The sequence below is a fragment of the Strix aluco genome, chromosome 5 (assembly GCF_031877795.1).
Source record: "Strix aluco isolate bStrAlu1 chromosome 5, bStrAlu1.hap1, whole genome shotgun sequence".
NCBI classification, from domain to species: Eukaryota; Metazoa; Chordata; class Aves; order Strigiformes; family Strigidae; genus Strix; species Strix aluco.
The window spans coordinates 60,833,998-60,852,695 of NC_133935.1; the positions used below are offsets into that span (position 1 = coordinate 60,833,998).

Consider the following 18,698-nt stretch of genomic DNA (forward strand, 5'->3'; position numbering starts at 1 on the left):
AAATACTGTTCAACATCTGTGGGAGCTGGCAAGAGTGAAACTATTCAAAGGTTTGAAAAGGGGGCAGGTTCCTTTGGCCAGGATCCTGCTGGACTCAGTTGTGTCACCTCCGTCTTCCTGATCTGTGAAGTTGCTGAAGAGAAATGTGAGAAGATGCAGGTATTCTGTCATCCAGAGGCTTATGACCCTCAGCTGCACCTCTCCTCCTCCTCCTCAGAAATAAGTATTTGAGACAGTGGGATAATGGCTTAAGTTTTTAAGACAGAGGTTATTTTGCTTGTTATCTTGAAGAAATAGGAAGTTCAATGAATATCCTCTCCTAGTTCAAAGCATATGACTATCTACTACCAAAGCAATGTGCAAATCATGGCACAGCTTCCCTATTCACATATATAGCAGCAAAAAGGTCACCCTCCTGAAGTATTGAGCACTCTCCTAACTACTATTCTGAACAGTCTTAATGTAAACAAAATGATGTAAGGAGTCTAACTCATATATGAGACTGTGTAAATGTAATGTAATCCATTGACACGTGCTGCCACAAAAGTTCAAGTTTAATTTTTGGTAATATTTAAGTTTATACAACAAAATTGTGTATGTGATGCATTTTTTTCTAATCCTGTTGTCTGCCAAAATTTGGCACTAAAGCAAAATTCCAAAAAACAACTGAGCCATTGAATGGGAGTCATTTGTTTTCTCTAGCATGCTTCTTTTTTTCTGAAATGTATTTGATATACTAAAATAATTTTCTCTGGCCAAGTATAAACACCACAGTGTTTGTATTTAGTATTAAAGAAGATGACCACAGTTCTTTTAACTGTTATTTCTGAAATGTCCCTGATGTACATAGATCGATGTTTTGTTTAGTATGGATCCTCCATTATTATGAGTTTGAAGTGGTCTGTTTTAATACAAAAAATCAAGCCAGAAAAAAAAGTAATCCTATCTTTTTCCTTATTTTCCAAAGGCTTGAATGCACAGTTCCTGCTGCAAAAAATGCAAGTTTTAATATATCCAGTAGTGTTTCTGTTGGACATGGCAAAACACTATTCAATACATTTTCATATGTGGTAAGCACTATGATTAAAACTTTATTGCTAAAATTAGCTTCAATATTAACTGGAATGAGACTCCTCATGAGTTCAATCCATTATGGTAATTCTGTATTCCTGTTTCCTTTATCATTACTTAATGGAAATGCTAATAAATGTTTTAAGATTCTTCATCTTCACATTTTGAAAATAGTTTAACAATCCACTGTTCTTATTTTTACCCCCCACCTCCTCAGAATCCTGTAATAACAAGTATTTCTCCCACGTATGGCCCCAAATCTGGAGGAACATTGCTAACTGTAGCTGGAAAATACCTAAACAGTGGAAAATCCAGAAGGATTTTTATCGGTGAGAAACCATGCACCTTGAAAAGGTAATACGCTTACTAAAAAGTGATGCATTTAATATTGAAATGGCTTGATTAAAATGTCTTGAAGTCAAAAAACCCACAAATGTGCATTGCTCTCCTCTCCTCGTATTACATATTAGAGAATTGATACTGCAATAAGCATTCAGTTCTGGATTCCATACTGAGTTTAGGATGTCTGAAGGGTTCCTAGAAGGGACTATGGTTCCCTAGAAGACTTGTTTACTCTGTAATGCCTTCATTAACCTCATTAAAAGGTTACATAGAGAAGTAGCAAAGCAGCTTCTAATGGACTAGAAAATTTCCCATCATTTTTGTCACCCCAACTCCCACACACTCAGCCCTCTCTCTTGTATTGGCAAGAGCTGCTATTCTTGCTGCGGCTCCCAGTGAGTGTCCAGTGGGTGCAGGTGACTATTTCCTACTGGTTTGTTTGATGGAAGGCTGACCAGTGTGGGAATGTGTATCCTGTGCAGAGGAGCAGTTATTTCTGTGCTACTATGAGTGAACAGCCTCCAAACCAGAGGCAGCATCAGTTTGGGACTTTTCCTGGTATATATAAAATTGCTTTGAGGATTAAGCCAGAATTTCTTGTGGCTCTTTAATGGATCCAGTAGGAGCTCAGTCAAGAATTTTTGACATGCTCTTTGTGGAAGTGCCTTCAATCCCAGTTGAATATAAATGTTAAATACCAAGCACAGATTCTCTGCTATGGACAGACAAGTGTTAAGAATTTAGTAGCCATTCTACTATGGTGCAAATCCTGCTTCGTCCTGTTTTCAGGTACAGCAGGGTGGCTCCAGAATTGTCACCTCTGCAGCCAAAGGCAGAATCTGGCCTACTGTGTTCCAGGAACAGGATGTCCAGTAATTTCTCTAAATTTTTAGTCTCTCCTAATGATTATTGAAAGTTGTAGTGGTGAAGCATCACACTTGCAGAGAACGTAGGGAAGCAATAGCCTATTAGTTAATGTCAGACTCAAAGTCAGGAGAGCTAAATTTTATTCTTTGCTGCTAAATGATTTATTTTATGCTCTTGATTAAATCAGCTAAGTCCAAGGTAAATCAAGAAAGGAATTTAGGTATTCAAGTCTGATATTTAATCACTACCAAGATCTTCAGCACTTTTTTTCAGTGGCTACTTAATAGTTTAGGGTAGTATTGATTGATGATGTCATCTCAGCTGGTCAACTAATGGACAAATATATAAACCTTTTGAGAATGATTTATCTGATTCATTTGAGACATCTACTGTGGTGGTGAGATGACAGACAGCTCAGAGGCAGACATCTGCTTTGGTCAGTGGATCTCTAGGTATCGAACTGTAGTTGGGGCTTATCCAGTAAGCATCCCCAGCACCACTCTTTCTCACCAGCCAAGTTATCTGGACACTTCTACACAGGTCTTAGCCAGTTTCTCAGGGCAGGTATTTCTCTACCTAAACTGTCAGCTTTCCCCAATTCTGAGGACAGCTAGATCAAGGGTTTATTTTTTCCTTTAAAAGATGGTAAAAGCTTCCAGATACATATGAACAAATCACTAACCCCTACAGCACATGGTGAACCCCACCTTCCTGGAAAGCTTACAGCACATGGTGAACCCCACCTTCCTGGAAAGCTTCAGAAGTGGCAGCAAATGGCCCTTTTGTCTTCTTTGGAGACAATCTCTCACATCCTTTGAGAATGGCCTCACTTGAAGGGCTCCTGGATGTGGTTGGGCCCAAGTTACTGAAACCACCTGGTAAAGTTACATTTGCTTCTCCAATCAGTTGTTACCCTTGCCTCTGATGTGCCCTGGTCCCTGTGGCAACACTTCATGTGCTTCAACCTTCAGGATCCTTCACCCCTCCTCTGCCTGCTCACCCACTGAGCTCAGTGGAGGAGAAGAACTTCCAGGGCCAAGCATGAGAGAGCAAGGGAAAGGTGAATATCCCAGATACTCTGCTGCTGTGCTGAATTCAGCCAGCTCTTCCTGAATTTTCACCTTCTCCTCCCTTCCTCCCTTCTCCTTGCCCTCTGCCTGCCCCTCAGCAGTACCTGGAGCCAGCAGATGCCCCCAGGACATCTCTGACATGCTGGTACATCCCCTACCAGCACATTTTCCTGAGGTTTTTAACACGAGGTAAATCCTGTGGATAGCAAAGAGAAAGATGTTATCCCTTGGTTACAGCAGAACAAGTCATCCTCCTTAAGCTGGAGCGTGCTGTCATTTTCTAGTCTGGAAGTTGCCTTTGCAGGGTACAGGGGCTGCCATGACTGTCACCATCACTGAGGAAACACCTTCCAGCAGGCACGGTGCAACTCAACCAAATTAGGATGAATCTTGAGCCTAAGCAGTGTGTTGCTGTTTCTACATCATGCCGTGCTTGTTTGTTGCAATATGATCGTCCAGTGTGGGAATCAATGACATTTTTTCACAAGCACGGTTGGGGCTCACTAGAGGACTGTGTTTTAAACTGAGTACATATTTTATAATGCTGACAAGCAAGCCTTTTTCTGTCTTTCTAGTGTATCAATGAGCACTGTGGAGTGCTACACTCCGGCACAACGAATTCCCCAGGAATATCATGTGAGGGTGGAAGTCGACGAAGCTGTTCGAAACGCAAGCAGTCATTTCACATACAGAGAAGACCCTGTTGTTTTAAACATTCATCCGGCCAAATCTTTTCTTAGGTGAGTAAAAGTTTCTTACAGAAAAAAGAAAAGTAATGAATGAAGGAAGAATGGCTATGCTGCGCAGCAATCTATCAAAAGAAATTGCATTTTTATCTCTATCCGCCATGCCAATTGCTTCTATTATGGTGTAGTTGCAGAGGGTAGATCATTTCCTTTCAGAGGTGAAGGAGAAGGGGGAAGGGTGCCTCTTTTCTTTATGTGATTTAACTCCTAGCTGCTGCTGCGCGTACCTGTGATGTCCTGCTGAGATACCTACTGTACAGCTAAGTGTGTCTCCTATACTGCATCTGGACGTTATACTGATTAGTGAGGAAAATCATTTAATGTGACAAGTCAGCAGTACTCAGGAGAGCAAATGGATTTTAAAATAGCCTAAATCCAGCGCTACATAAATATTATGAATTTATATGTATGGTAGTATGTGTGTGCTTTTAAGTGGCATATTTATGGTCTCGGTAGCTCTAATCCAAGCCATCTGCATTTGCCAAAAAAATGTCAGCAGTAAAAAAGACACCTTTTTCAGCACCACTGAAAGCAATAAGTTAGCAAATGCTAAGTATACACCCTCCTTTAAAATGTATGCATTTGTTTTATATCGTGGCATACCACTCTTTTAAAGTATTTTTCTTTTCTTGTATTTGATTAGTTGTTATAACAAGTGTAAAATTTGTTTCCCAGAAAAATAATCTCAGTGCTTAGACCTATGTATTTGCATTCACCCCATATATCCCTAATTCTGGTTTTATGTTGTCATTTACTCTAGAATATAACTTGTAATTAAGATTATCATAGCAGATGTATCATTATCCTACTCATCTTTTTTTTTTTTTTTTTTTTAAATTTTTCCTAGTGGTGGAAGTACAATCACAGCTCAGGGAATCAACTTGAACTCGGTGTGCTTTCCTCAGATGGTGATTACTGTACCTAAACTGGGAATGAACTTCTCTGTGGTGAGTCAGTCTTTGAGAAGACAATCTGTTATCTTGTCATCTTCATGTGGTGAATAGAACAGAATTTTCAGTCAAAATACTTTGAATTTGCCTTGAAACTTCGGGGCTTCCACCAACATTTTGGTGTTTTCTGCACAAATTTTTTCCACGGCATAGGCAAAACTCAATGATTTTGAAATTAAGCTGGGGGTAGAACAATAATTTCCAAGGAACCTCCTCCAAAGAAATAATACTTTTACAGTATATGATAACAAGAATTTTATATTGCAATTTAAGAATGCAAATTCAGTGACTAAACACAGAACAATGCAATACAGGTATGTCAGCTTACACAGCAAGTTCGAGTGCTACTGTGGTAGGTAGGAAACATATATTCAAATGGTGACTGTGGATATAAAAGGAAAATGGAACAAGCATCAAAGAAAGAGGAAAAGTAAATATGTAAAATCAAAAGTAAGTATTATTGTAAAGAATTTCTGATTGCCAAATTACATATTGAGGCAAATCTTTCCTAACGTATCAAAGTTTAGCAACTAAGTTTGAGGAGAGGTTTGGGCTTTTGCGCTTGAGTACCTCTGCATGAACAGAGGGTCAGTAGGGATCTGAGCCACCTTTTGTTACTTGAGTTGATAATGCACAGTGTCTAAATCTAAATAATGTGTTCAGATATGACAAATAAAAGGCAAAGATGACATTTATTGGTTAGTTGTACTGGAACAGTTTCCTGTAAGCTTTTGCCTACACGTTTGTCTTGCACTTCCAACATTTTCTTATCCTGTAAGGTCTGTTTAGTCTAACTGAAGCTACATTGACCTACACTCTTTATGACATGGTACGATACTGCTCATATTCTCGGCTTATTTCTAATGATGATCATACACTATTTCCTGTATTGAATTCTAAGTATTAGACCTAGGTTTGCTCAAAGCATTTTAAATGGTATGTCTGCAAATTTGCAGTCTTTTATAGCTTCAAGGTCATAATATTCTTCATGATCCTAATTTGTATATTATGAGTGTCGGGACCTGAATTTCAGCTGGATGTAATCATGGCTTGTAATTTAATGGGTTCAGATTTTAATCTGAAAATCAGTGCCCCTGCAATGAAACATGGTGTTCAATGTTATCAAAAAGACACTTTACCCATGAGTTGGAAAGCAAAATGATTCCGTGAAATCAACTAAACTCAAAATTTGTGGGCATGATTATTTTGTGAGTACAAAAGATCTCCAAATCAACTCTTTGCTTTGTGTGGATTTGATCAGTCTTTCTTTTGAAGTAGAGATCATTCACTTGCTTTCTCTGTTCCCCTGTGAGAATATGCAATATTGCTTCTCTTCAGGCCCTGATTCTGTATACCTTGCTTGTCAAATATTTGGGACTTCCTCAGAATTTGAACAGATTTAAAAGGATCTGAAGTTTTAAAGAACCAATTCCACTGTCCAAAAGTGACTGGCAATGCCAGACAATGAACACTGTAGAGTGTACTCTCTCCCCTGAATATTGGGGAGCAACCTTTCCTTTGAGCAGTGGTTTGCTGCCATCCTGCCTTTTAACCTGCCATTGAAAAAAGACATGAACATAGACAGTCAGAATTATCTCCTTTATTCTTTTTCTTTTTATACGTTGCAGCGAACATGATATTTGCCAACACATGAAAACAGGCAGGTCTGACCCTCCTTTTCTATAAGGATATCTGTCCCCTACCACTGCTGATCTCTAAGAATCTGTACCAGTGTAAAAGCAGCTGTACACAAATTTATTCTCCATGCACAAAGGGTGGAATATAACCTCAAACAGATTATAATCCAGAGTGTTTTATACTTTGATGCTGCCCAAGCAATATATTTTGCTCTTATTGAAATTAAAGGCTTCTGGCACTCAGTGACTTTCCCTGCCTCTGTGGCAGACCAGCTCTGTTTGCCATTTGTTCTGCCACTAGTCTTTACCTCGAGCTTATTTCTCAAGGAAGGATATTAGTTCTCAGGGAGAAGGGGAAGATTTATAAGTGGCAAAACAAGATAGCACTGTGTAACTGAGGAAATTGCTGGCAGACGATGCCTATGGCTGCAGCCTGCCCCATCCTGTGCTGGAGATTCTGGGCCCTATGCATGAGCGATATGCCAAAAAAACAAACTTTCATCCAGTAATTACAAAAATAAACAGCGCTGAGGACTGTTTCCAGGAGGGATCAGGAGCACTTCAATGACCAGCTATTCCATTTATAAAGGAGAAAACAGGTTGTGGTCCTGAATAGACCAAACCCAGACAAACAGTACAAACCAGAATGATCAAGAAGTCCTATAGCTGAGGTTAGGTATCTTTTTGCTTACTTAGCTTGGGAGAGATGAGTCTTTTTTCTTTTAAATCATTATTTAAGCCCTTTTTCTTTTCAGTTTTCTCTCACCAGCCTCCTACAAGAAGCTGCTTTTGTCAGCATTCAGAAACTCTGGCTCTTGGGAAAAACAAAGGCAGCACTGAAACACATCCCAAAACATCAAAAGAAAGTACAGATGGGAAGGACCACAAAGACCTAGCCTGGCCCGCTTTCCTGTGGCAGGAGCAAATGTACCTAGGCCACTGCCTGACGGATATTTGTCTAGGCTGTTATTAAAGCTCCTTGTGAAAGAAATTTCACAACCTTGCTTAAACAAGCTTTGGAGAGAGCTGCTTTACCTGCTTACCTAGTGGTTTGGAAAGACTTCTTTCTAATAATTAACCTGAATTCTAGCTGCTAATTAGCTATCTTCTTGTTTAACCTTCAGTGGACGCAAACAACAGATACCAGTTTCTCTTGCTAATTTTACATATTTGCATTACATTATGATTCAGCCTTTCTCTTTTCCAGTTAAAAAAAAATCAGACTGCTCCAAATTCTCCAGATAAGTATTGTTTCCTAGAGCTTTGCTCATTCTTTCTGCCACCTCCCAGACCCTCTCCCATTTGCCTAAAACTGGTGGTGCCCAATTTAAAAGATGTCTCACCTTCTTCTATTAACTATCTGTCCCCAGACCCTTAATTCACTCCTTCAGGCTTAATTGTGGCCTAGAGCCCCGCTGGAGTCACAGTGTAAGTGAGCCTCACTTTTGTAAGCACCAGGAGCTGTTGAGGATGCTTTGCATCCCAAAACCTCAGGGAGCAGAGCCAGCTGACACACCCTGGGGCATTTGCTCTTCTCTGCCTGTTTCTTTCCATCCTGGTGAAAGAGATGAGTGGTACAACTGGTGAAAGAGTTTTTCTGGAACAAATTCCCATAAGAAATGCAGTTTCACTGAGACTGAAAATTTTGGGGAGCAATGTGCTAGCCCCCTATAGAAGAAACATTTAAGTTTCTGGGGCCCCCAGCATAAGAAGGACATGGACCTACTAGACCGGATCCAGAAGAGGACCACAAAGATGATCAGGGGGCTGGAGCACCTTCCTTATGAGGACAGGCTGAGAGAGTCGGGGTTGTTCAGCCTAGAGAAGAGAAGGCTCCAGGGAGACCTCTTAGTGGCCTTCCAGTACTTAAAGGGGGCCTACAGGAAAGATGGGGAGGGACTTTTTAAGTGGCAGTGTAGTGATAGGAAAAGGGGTAATGGTTTTAAACTGAAAGAGGGTAGATTTAGATTAGACATAAGGAAGAAATTCTTTACTGTGAGGGTGTTGAGACACTGGAACAGGTTGCCCAGAGAGGCTGTGGATGCCCCCTCCCTGGAAGTGTTCAAGGCCAGGTTGGATGGAATTTTGAGCAACCTGGTCTAGTGGAAGATGTCCCTGCCCATGTCAGGGTGGTTGGAACTAGATGACCTTTAAGGTCCCTTCCAACCCAAATCATTCTATGATTCTATAACTTGAGCTTTTCAGCTTTCATGTTTGAAGTCCAGTATTTCTGAAACCTTTTCTTCTATAAAGCAAAAATGCCTTGCTTCAACTTTATCATTTTCATTTCATATTTATTTAAATTTCCTTAAAATTATTCAACACTGTGTTCACACTAGTTGTGTTTATATTAAACTTATATAATTAAAGTCTATGTTAACACTATCAAAATAATATATTTTGCCTTCAAAGTTGGTATTTCAACAAGTGAAAAAAATGTTCTAGAGTTATTGAACCATATGTTTCAATACTTGCAATGTGTTTCTTTTTCATTTCTATTTCAGGAGTTCTTTTGACCATTTGTTCTGATTAGGAACAAAAAATATTAATTTAGGCAGTGCTGCATAAATTCCCAACAGCTCTAGATAATGGATAAGGATACTCAAATCCTCTCACTTCCGCTCACACATCCAGTTCCTGTGTGAAGTGCACAAGGAGAGAAGCAGCTCATTCCTTCCTTTCACTTTGTGCTGTGCCTGTAAAAAAGCTTTGCACAGTTTGGAATGGTATTTGATCAGGAGCCTGTTTACAATATAAGTGTCTTCTAACCTCTGCTATAAATTGTGCTAGATGATTCTTCTGCTCCTGAAGCACTTGAGGCCAATATTTTCTCTTTGAAAGCCTGTACTTTACATTGATTCCCCAATAGTGAACAAGGGGTCATTCAGGGATCCTTTGCTGTAGCATTTTTAATATTCCATCCATTAACTAATTTGGATATATATTCCCACTGCTTAATCTCTTCTAACCATGAGTGTCCCAAGATATGAAAGGTTGTAAAATTAGGAAGAATCACCTTTTAATGCGTGGCCTTCAAGAACTGACCCTGTAGCTATGCAAGATCATCTCTTTCCACAGACTTTTAATTATTTCTTCAGTAAGTAGTGTCTTGAATGATCATTAGCATTTCTTAATTGCTCCCTGTTAGATGCCATTTCCTGCTGTATTACAGGAGAATTTTAAAATACCCTAAACTTCCTTCGGTGTTTATGAGTCTGTGAACAATCCATACTCATAATACTCATCAAAATGCCTATAATTCACCTGCAAGTGTCTACCTTAGATTTATTAAATGATAGAAGAAATTCCCTGGAAACTGTGGATAGTGAGCATATGATCATTGAAGCTGTTCCTGACTACCTATCCAAAGACACTCAGGGTTGGACCTTCTCTCTGTGTTGACTCTGTGGCATAAAGCTGCCACAGGAGCCCAGCATAGAGTTTCCCTCATAAAGGGGAACCACTGGCCTTTCTTTCTGTGCCGAATCTGCATTTCATGCACATCTCCTGCCAAGGAAAGGGTGCAGCAGCGGGTGCTGGAGAAAAGCCCATGCTGTGAAATCACTGGGGTGCCAGGAATGTGGTGCTAGCACCAGAGAAGAATTCAGTATTGGTCTTGTTGTGTGAAGGGCTGGCTCTTAGACCCAGGAGCAAGAGAGGCTTTACTCTACCTTCTGGTTCAATGATCTGATAGACTGGAAGTATCATCTCCCATGGCTTCATCCAAGAAGACAACCAGAATAAAAATGCTACCGATCCATTAGGGCACTGCACTACCTGAAATGGCAGAAAAAGCCAATGAGTGCTCTGAAAAATCTTCAAGATAGTCTGCTTGAGTGTCGCTGCTCAGTTTCTCACCTACGCAGAAAAACTTTCTGAATGGGCTTTCCTCAAGTTGGACCGGAATTCTCGTCTCTTTCTATTGAGAAATCATCCTTTGATAAAGATGGCTGGAGAGTCTCCTGGTCTGTCTTTATTCACCTTTCATTCCTCACTGGAACTCCAAAAGTTTACTTACAAAAGAACAAATTGGCCCTTTTCTCCCTTCTGACTGCTACAGATCCTGTAATACATATCCAACTGCCCGTCTTACCTGGGTCAGCTTCTGGGAGACCTCTGGCGCTCAGAGATCCTCCCTCATACTTTTCCCATTGTTCTATCAGATGAAAAAAAATTGAATTGGGCACTGAAGTTCAGATTCTGTAGGTCAGGTTTGAATTAATTGCCTCAAGGGTCATATTTTACAAATGAAACAAGAATACATACCTTTAAGTGATGAGTCATATGCATTGTGCAATGGATTATTATTCCCTTTGGGGTATAGTATTTACTTATGCTTGTGAAATGCTCCATAATTTTTACATCTTTTCTTCCTTATTGTCTTCAGATGTAGATTATAGTCACAAGAAGAATGTAGGCTTAGCTTTTAAAGTGAATGTACTTTAAAGCCTAATTAAATAAAAGTTAAAGGTGCTGGGTGATAGGCAGTATCTTAACTGAGAAGGCAATAGATTGAATTAGGGTTTTTTTCTTATAGATCTTCAATCCAATATTTCTTGAAAACTAAACCATCATATTCTTCAATTGCTAAAACCAATTTCAAGGTAAAAATGTCATGTCAAATCATGTACCAATAAGGGCACTGCAAATAAGATTTTTCTTGACCTTACCAATCAGTCACATTGCATCCCCTCCAAAGAGTATTATTAGATTTTTATCATTTTCTGAAAGCTTCCTCTTCAGAGACCAGCCTGATAAAGTAAAGTATCTGATTCTAATAGATAGCCACAAACAAAGTTATGAATACCACTGCTATTCATTTAAGGGACATCACTACTCTACAGTAGATAAAAAGTATCATGAATTTACATTAATCAAAAATATAATGATTACCTGGGACATATTTGGTTTTATAATTATATATATATTTTAGCAATCCCTTTTTAGAATTGACACAATATGATAGATATCTTTACAAATATTCATATATCATGGAAAAGTATGGCTTGATCATCCATTATTCTAATGATGCACCTTAATATTACTATACTGATTCAAATGAATTTCTAGATCCATGTGACATAACAAAGCCTGAGATATAGTCAATGGTGTATAACAAGGTATTCAAAGGAGGAAGAACAGTCTAATACTGTAAGCAAACGGAGCGAAATTCTGCCTTGTGTGGTGTCCCACGGATTACTGTCATTGGGGATGCACAAATATTTCTGAATTTGTGCTAGGAATCTAAATAGGCTGTTAGTTACATGGGTGCAAGTCCCATTAGCATCACTGAGAGCTGCACCAAGTTATTTAACTGAGTGCCGAACTCACAGCTCACAGACATGTAACCCTTGTAGAGCTCTAAAACTCTAGTGCTCAGTTTCAGAGCCTTGAAAATGTTTCCCTTGGCAGATTCAAGATTTCACAATATTGTGCACAGAAACATGAATTGCTGTGGTGATAAGAAAAAGTGTTGATTTGTAGATAGCTAATTTAATCCCACTTTTCAAGCTAATGTGAGTATACAACCGATATAGCTTGAACAGTTATGTCACTGATTTGAAACAGCAAAATTGCATTACATTAATTTAGTATATCAGAGACAAATATAAACTAATTTCACAGCTCCTTCAGGCAGCATTTTATAATGAGAACCAATTTATTTTGAAAAACAAAACAGAAAAAAAAATGTTTTGGGCCTTCTCTAGATGCGCAAAGGTATTCAACAGCACTGTTGGTTTTCCAGGGAAATTTCTTGTAGAACAAATGTAAGGTTTATGATGACTCGGAGCTAAGCCCCATTATTACCAGGGCACATGTCAGCCACTCTATTTATATTTTAAAAAAAAGCAGCGTAATCTCTGCTGTCAGGTCACTGTACGAGGAGCTACTTACAGGTTTATACAGTTGGAAGAGAAATACTTCTGTGGAGCTAAAGCAACTCTGTTTGTGCCAGCAGTCTTTCAACCATATCCATGGTAGGCAGCATGAAAGGGAGGCACAGAGAAGGGAGTATACTATACAATCACAAACAAGCCACTCTGCGGTTTGCATGGTGCTGCCCAGCACCCACCATTGCCTCTCATCGATGCTTGTAGATGTGCTGTTGACATTATAATCAAATTAGTCATGTAGAAACCTTCACAGTCAAGAGAAAGAAGTTGACCCTTCTAGAGCACCATTAATCTAATTAAAGCTATTGTCTAAAATGGATCAGATGAATCCCACTTTAGGTAAGCCTGTTCCCCTCTGTTGACTATAAAGGCAGTTTAGACAACTAACTGCAACGCACGTGTCTGGATGCAGGCTGGATGAATCCCATCTGCAAGGATTCATATTATCCCTGCAAACTGCCTAAACTCAGCTTCAGATCAGGCTGCCTGCAAACCCCCTGTCCTTGCTTGCAACACAGCAATCCTTTTAGGAAGGACCTGGGTCCGTCTTGTCTGTCTCACGAGTCCTGCATCAAGGCGGTATGAGATAGAGGGAAGCACCCCGGCCAGACATTTCACCGTGGATCACACCCCCATGGCACAAAGCATGCTCTGTCAGGTCTTCTGGAGTGTGGGGTGCACCAGCAGCTTTCCCCCAGGAAGCACCTCCAGAGCAGGTCCTCACGAGGAATAACAGCAGAGTGAGGGGCAAGCATGACTTCATGCCTGTTGTCAGGAAGCTCCTGCACTGCAGTGGGGGGCAAACATCTCATCCCTGCTGCTCCAAGATACAGTGTGAAGCACGCCCCTCAGTCAGTGCTCCCAGGAGGGACTTGCATGACACCTATGTACCTAAGCAGCGAATGCCACATGTCTGGGACCTTACACATACATTTTTAGAAAGAAGATACACTTTGCTGAGCTTTCATGGCCCAGAATCCCATGGTGGCTTTGGCCTTAAAGCACTTTCTCAGAGTCCATAGTGACCTTCTGGAAACATGGTAACTTAGCTACGCTGTGGGTAAATGGTGCTTTACTTCTGTTTTCCTCTATTTCAGTCAGATTCATTGGCCCTGTTTTTACCTCTCCTCTGGTCCCTTGCTATTACTTTGGTAGTGAAAAAGGAAGAAAAATCCATGTGGCAGTCACTCTGACATAGGCTGGGTAAGCTGAATTATGGCTTCTCAGTACATCAGGCTAGCCTCCTGATGGTCCTTGGCTTTGGAAATCATTTTCCATTAATTATCTGCAAAATATTTACTTTAAAAGTGCTGTGAACAATCAGGCCAGGAAGCTTGTTTACTTGAACATTTCCTCAACAAGAGTGCAAACACCATTGACATGAAGTTTTTATACTTTTCTCCCAGCTCTAAATAAACGCTGTGTAGCACTGATCAGAATTTTGCTTTGGTTAAAGAAGAACAAGACCCCTGGTGTTTATTTTTTCAATATATGTGTATTGTTAAAGAACAGTTACGTTAATCGGTAACTTCCTATGCACGTACTTACTGTAATTACCTCTTTCTTTCTTTCTTATAGGCGTGTAGCCACCGCTCTAGCTCAGAGATAATTTGCTGTACAACTCCTTCACTGAAAGCCTTCAATCTCCAACCACCCTTTGTAACCAAAGTGTTCTTTATTTTTGATGGTGTCAGCTCTTTGTACTTTGATTTTGATTATGTAAATAATCCTGTATTTAAGCATTTTGAAAAGCCAGTGTTCATCTCAAGAGGCAACCAAAACATTCTGGAAATTAAGGTAAGAAATGTTGAGATAAGTTTTTCAATTATTCACAAACACACATCAGCAGCATAGTGTGAAACAGATATTTTGATGAGATAAAGGAAGCCCAAAGGAAACAAGGGCAGAGAGAGCAGTGAGTTTGGTACTGCATTCACCTGAGCCCCCAGCTGTCACAACCTAAAAGATGCAGAGCTGAAAACAAATATATATACCAGGGTGGTTGTTGGCATCAGGTGGGGTGAAAGAGGGGCTTTCCTCATCTTCATGGGAGGACCACACTGCATCAGCTTCTGATTACACTGAGCTGCATCACCAATTCAGGATTAAACATGGCCAGCAGCCCAGAACCTGAAGCGTGTGGCCTGTACGCAAGTCCCAACTCTTACTGTCACATAGTTTTGTGTTCTTCCTCATGAAAGATGTGAAGTTGCCTTTAGAAGTGGTCTAGCGGCTTTGGCTCTCTAGAGCTGAGGGAAACTGGCCTGTGCACAAAGTCGCTCATGAGGATCAGTCACCACTGTAGCTTAAGTATTTACTGATCCATGAAAAATGCAAAGTTGATGCTGAGTGCCTCTTAAAAGAGCATTGAGAATAGCCTACACGGCACTGAGAAACATCTCTTAGGAATTCACGGCCCTCACAGGCACAGTCTGCTCTCTACTAGTACTGGAGAGAAAGTTAAACCCATTTTGAGAGAGTCTGATTTCTTGAAATCTAGTGCTTTTCTGAGTTAATCAAATAGAAACAATATAAATACAGGTATTTCTAATTTACAATGAATGTTTATGAAAATTTATTATGTACGTGTAATTTATACAGAATACAATCTGTAAAAAACGCTTTACAGAAGAGAATCAGTCTTAATGCTGGGATCATCTCTTTGTGTAGCTCTGTAAGCCAAAACTCTTTTCGTCTATGACAGTCATGAAATTTTGAAGCCCTGAGGTCTTTGACTCCAAGACAGTCCAGTGGGTCAGCTTCTGAGCTGCAGAAAATCAGAGGGAGTTACTTCAGAGCTTCTGTCAGCCATGCTCAGTTCCAGTCAAACTCTCTGAATATTGATCAGTCTCCACAAAGTGTTTTGGGCAAATTCTGAAGAATAATTGGTCTGATTTTTTTTTTTTTTTTTTTTGCTTTGTTTTTCTACTTGGAACTCTTGGCCATACAATCACTCCTTAGTGCAAAGCAATTCTCTCGTTCAGTTATGGAGAAATGCTAGAAAGAGTTCTGGTGTGCGTGTCAATGGAGAGCTGGGAATATATAGCTGCTGCATGGCTCAGTGCCTCTGTGCAGTGACAGCAGTTTTTTTCAGTATTTTCCAGGTCATTCATATCAACCAATTGGAAAGAAGACTGATTTGAGAAGAATCACAGAATAACTTAGATTGGAAGGAACCTCTGGAGGTCTTCATAGTCTAATCCCCTTGCTCAAAACAGGGCTAAGTTAAAAATAGGTCAGGTTGCCTATAGCCTTGTCTAGATGAGTTTTGAATATCTCCAAGAACGGAGATTTTACAGCTTTAAAAAACCCGGCTCCACTAGCTTTGCATTGCGCATCCTGTGCTTCAGCTCCCTTCCATCTAGTTTGTCAGTATCTCTCTGTGGGGTTCAAAACTTGACACAGTTGTCCAGGTGTGGCCTTACAAGTGCTGAGCAGAGGAGAGCAATCATCTTCAATCTACTGGTTTTGCTGCTACTGAAGTATATGCTCAGCCTTCATCACTACAATGCTGCCTCATTTCACCTTGTGATCAGTGATTTTCCTAAATCTGATGTCATCTGAAAGCACAAGGACAGTGCATCCTGTCCCTTTGTCCAGGTTGTCAATAAATATTTAAGCAGTATTGGTCCCAGTGTCAGCCATTGACAAATACCACTTGTTAGACTTCTAAGATTTGAGCTGATGGCCAGTCAGTTTTTCACACATCTTATAGTCCATCCATCTAGTCCATATCATCCCGGTTTGTTTTCATTGCTAGGAGAGATTGTGTGGCAAACCTTGCTAAAATCAAGGTAAACATTGTCCAGTGCTCTCCCTCCATCAATAGAGACAGTCATCTCCACGTAGAAGGTAATCAGGCTACTCAAGCAAAATCCACCTTTGGGAAAGATTGTGTTTGCTGTTGCCAATCGTGTTCTTGTCTTTCCTCTGCCTGGAAATGCTTCCATGAGGACTTGCTCCATAATCTTCCCAGAGACTGAAGGTTTAAAATTAGTTGTTTTTTAACTCTCCTCTTTCTTTTGCTCTTGAACCTTTTATTCTCCCTGAAGGAGAAGTCTCTGGTGCTGTTTATTGCTGGGAAGAAGCCATTCAGATGAGAAAGGCTGACTGAGGACTGTCCCACTGACAACTGACCACAGTCACAATTTTGTAGTATTGATGTCACCTGTAGTCATGGCACCCAAGGCAGATGTCTATCTAAGCCTGGTTATTTCCTGGCAACCAACTGGAGAATAACATTAGTGAATGCTGGTCTCCTAGAACAAAGCATGAACAAGCACCAATTTAACATCTTCCTCTAAATAGAATTAGTTATAGTGGAATGCTCCTATCAGAACAGTGAGGCGACTTTCAGAAATTATAGTCGGGAGCCAAAAGATCATTACAAGCCATATTGCAACACTTTGCCCTCGCCCCGTACCCACATTCAAAAATACATACACACAAGTTTACATGCCTCATGGTCATATTTTGTGCAGTAATTAAGCAAGCTCAGCATGAAATTAAATGGCAGCTTGCTTCAGTGAACAGTCTGTTCTACCAAACCAAAGTTCTTTTATCTTTTTCTTAATTAGTTTCAGAGGGGTGGAGGGAGCTTTTAACACAAATTTTTCAATCAAACTAATCTAGTGTGACATATTTGGCTTTCATCAAACGACAGTGGGTACCAGTTGAAAGGTTCTGTTTGGTTTCCCCTGATGACCATAAGATGTTCTTGTAAGAAAATGTTACACACAAGAAAACATTAAGTCTTCTATCTAAAACACAGTCAAGGCACTGTGTGCCATGAATGCCAGCCCTTCTTGTCCTCAGTGCCAGCCCTTTTGTCTTCCACACTACTGAGCCTCTCAAGGTCCCACATCATGTCTTCCTCTGCCAGGTATGTGTCTCTCTGAAGTCTCTCAGTGCCCACCATGCCCCAGTCAGAGCGGTCATGACAGAGTGGCTTGAAGCACTTCACTGCTTCAACACCATGAAGATACCACTTCAGAAGTGCTCCTTGTCCCCTGCCAACACAGGAAGCTCTCAGGGCAGGAGAAATTCTGGTGTTTCACTGTTGGGGACAACTGAAGACCCAAGTCTGCTGAAGAGGACAGTCTACTTGCTACCTCCCACAGGAGCCACTGACCCAGACCTGCAAGCTGGCCTGCTGACAGCCCAGTGTGTCCTAGCTGTGAAAAAAAATCCAAATAAATAAGGAAAGAAACATCTTCTTACCTTAGTCTGCCCAGAGGCCTGGCCTAGTCTGGGGTTGTGCTCGTGCACCAAGCTGGTGCAGGGACTCTTGTGTGTGCTTCCAGAGGAGGCCTAGGAATGAGCCGCCAGGTGATTAAAGTGTATTTATAAAAATAAGTCTTCCACTAGAGAAATAAATAACACAATTGTCATTTCATGTTACACATCACATCTGAGATCTTGCCTGGTTTTTGGCACATCTGTACTAAAACTCAGAGTAGGACAAGACTTACTAAATTGCCTACTCTATTCCCAAGCCAGTACAACACATTCTTTATGAGACAATCTTAAGGAACTCTTCTTCTCTATTTATAGGTCACTCTATTTCCAATCTTCTTCCACATTGCGTAGAAAATTATGTTTCTCTCAATAGCTGGTCCAAGAGACCACAGTATGGAAACCCTGGTATTTCTGAGCAAGCTGAAGTAGAAGCTCTGCAGCTGCAGTAACTCCTCGTTCTTCCCAAGTCAACCCACTCTACTTAGGAACCTCAAATATTCTTCTGACACCAATCTCAAAATTTTCATGCCTTGGTCCTTCTACTGCTTCTAGACTTTAACCTGAATTATTCCTGTCCCTAAAGTTCTGAGGTAGTTGGTCTTGGTAGTTGGTTTGTGACAGCTACTCAGTCCAGCAATGAGCTTCTACAGCTTGCATGCAAGGGCATTACTCAGCAAGAAGGGAGTAATACGCATTTTAAATAGGAAATATTGTTTCCCAGTTCTCAGAGGGATAAGTTTCCTCCTCTTTTTAAAATCATAGGCAAATTTTGTGGACTTTAGAAGACCAAAACTTTTGCTGAAAGAGTTCTGAAACTCTTCACATATTGAGATATATTGAATATATTTGAAATTATAATATATTAATGGCAATGCAATGTTAA

At 40.3% G+C, this 18,698-nt stretch overlaps 1 protein-coding gene across 1 annotated transcript in view; it reads left to right on the plus strand.

Moving 5' to 3' along the window:
• MET (MET proto-oncogene, receptor tyrosine kinase) overlaps positions 1-18,698 on the plus strand; it is a 72,581-nt gene that overhangs the window by 34,766 nt on the left and 19,117 nt on the right. The window contains exons 6-10 of the mRNA XM_074827546.1: positions 968-1,070; positions 1,289-1,425; positions 3,926-4,090; positions 4,944-5,043; positions 14,156-14,374. Of these exons, the coding sequence (XP_074683647.1) occupies positions 968-1,070; positions 1,289-1,425; positions 3,926-4,090; positions 4,944-5,043; positions 14,156-14,374 (724 nt within the window). The remainder of the gene's footprint in view (positions 1-967; positions 1,071-1,288; positions 1,426-3,925; positions 4,091-4,943; positions 5,044-14,155; positions 14,375-18,698) is intronic.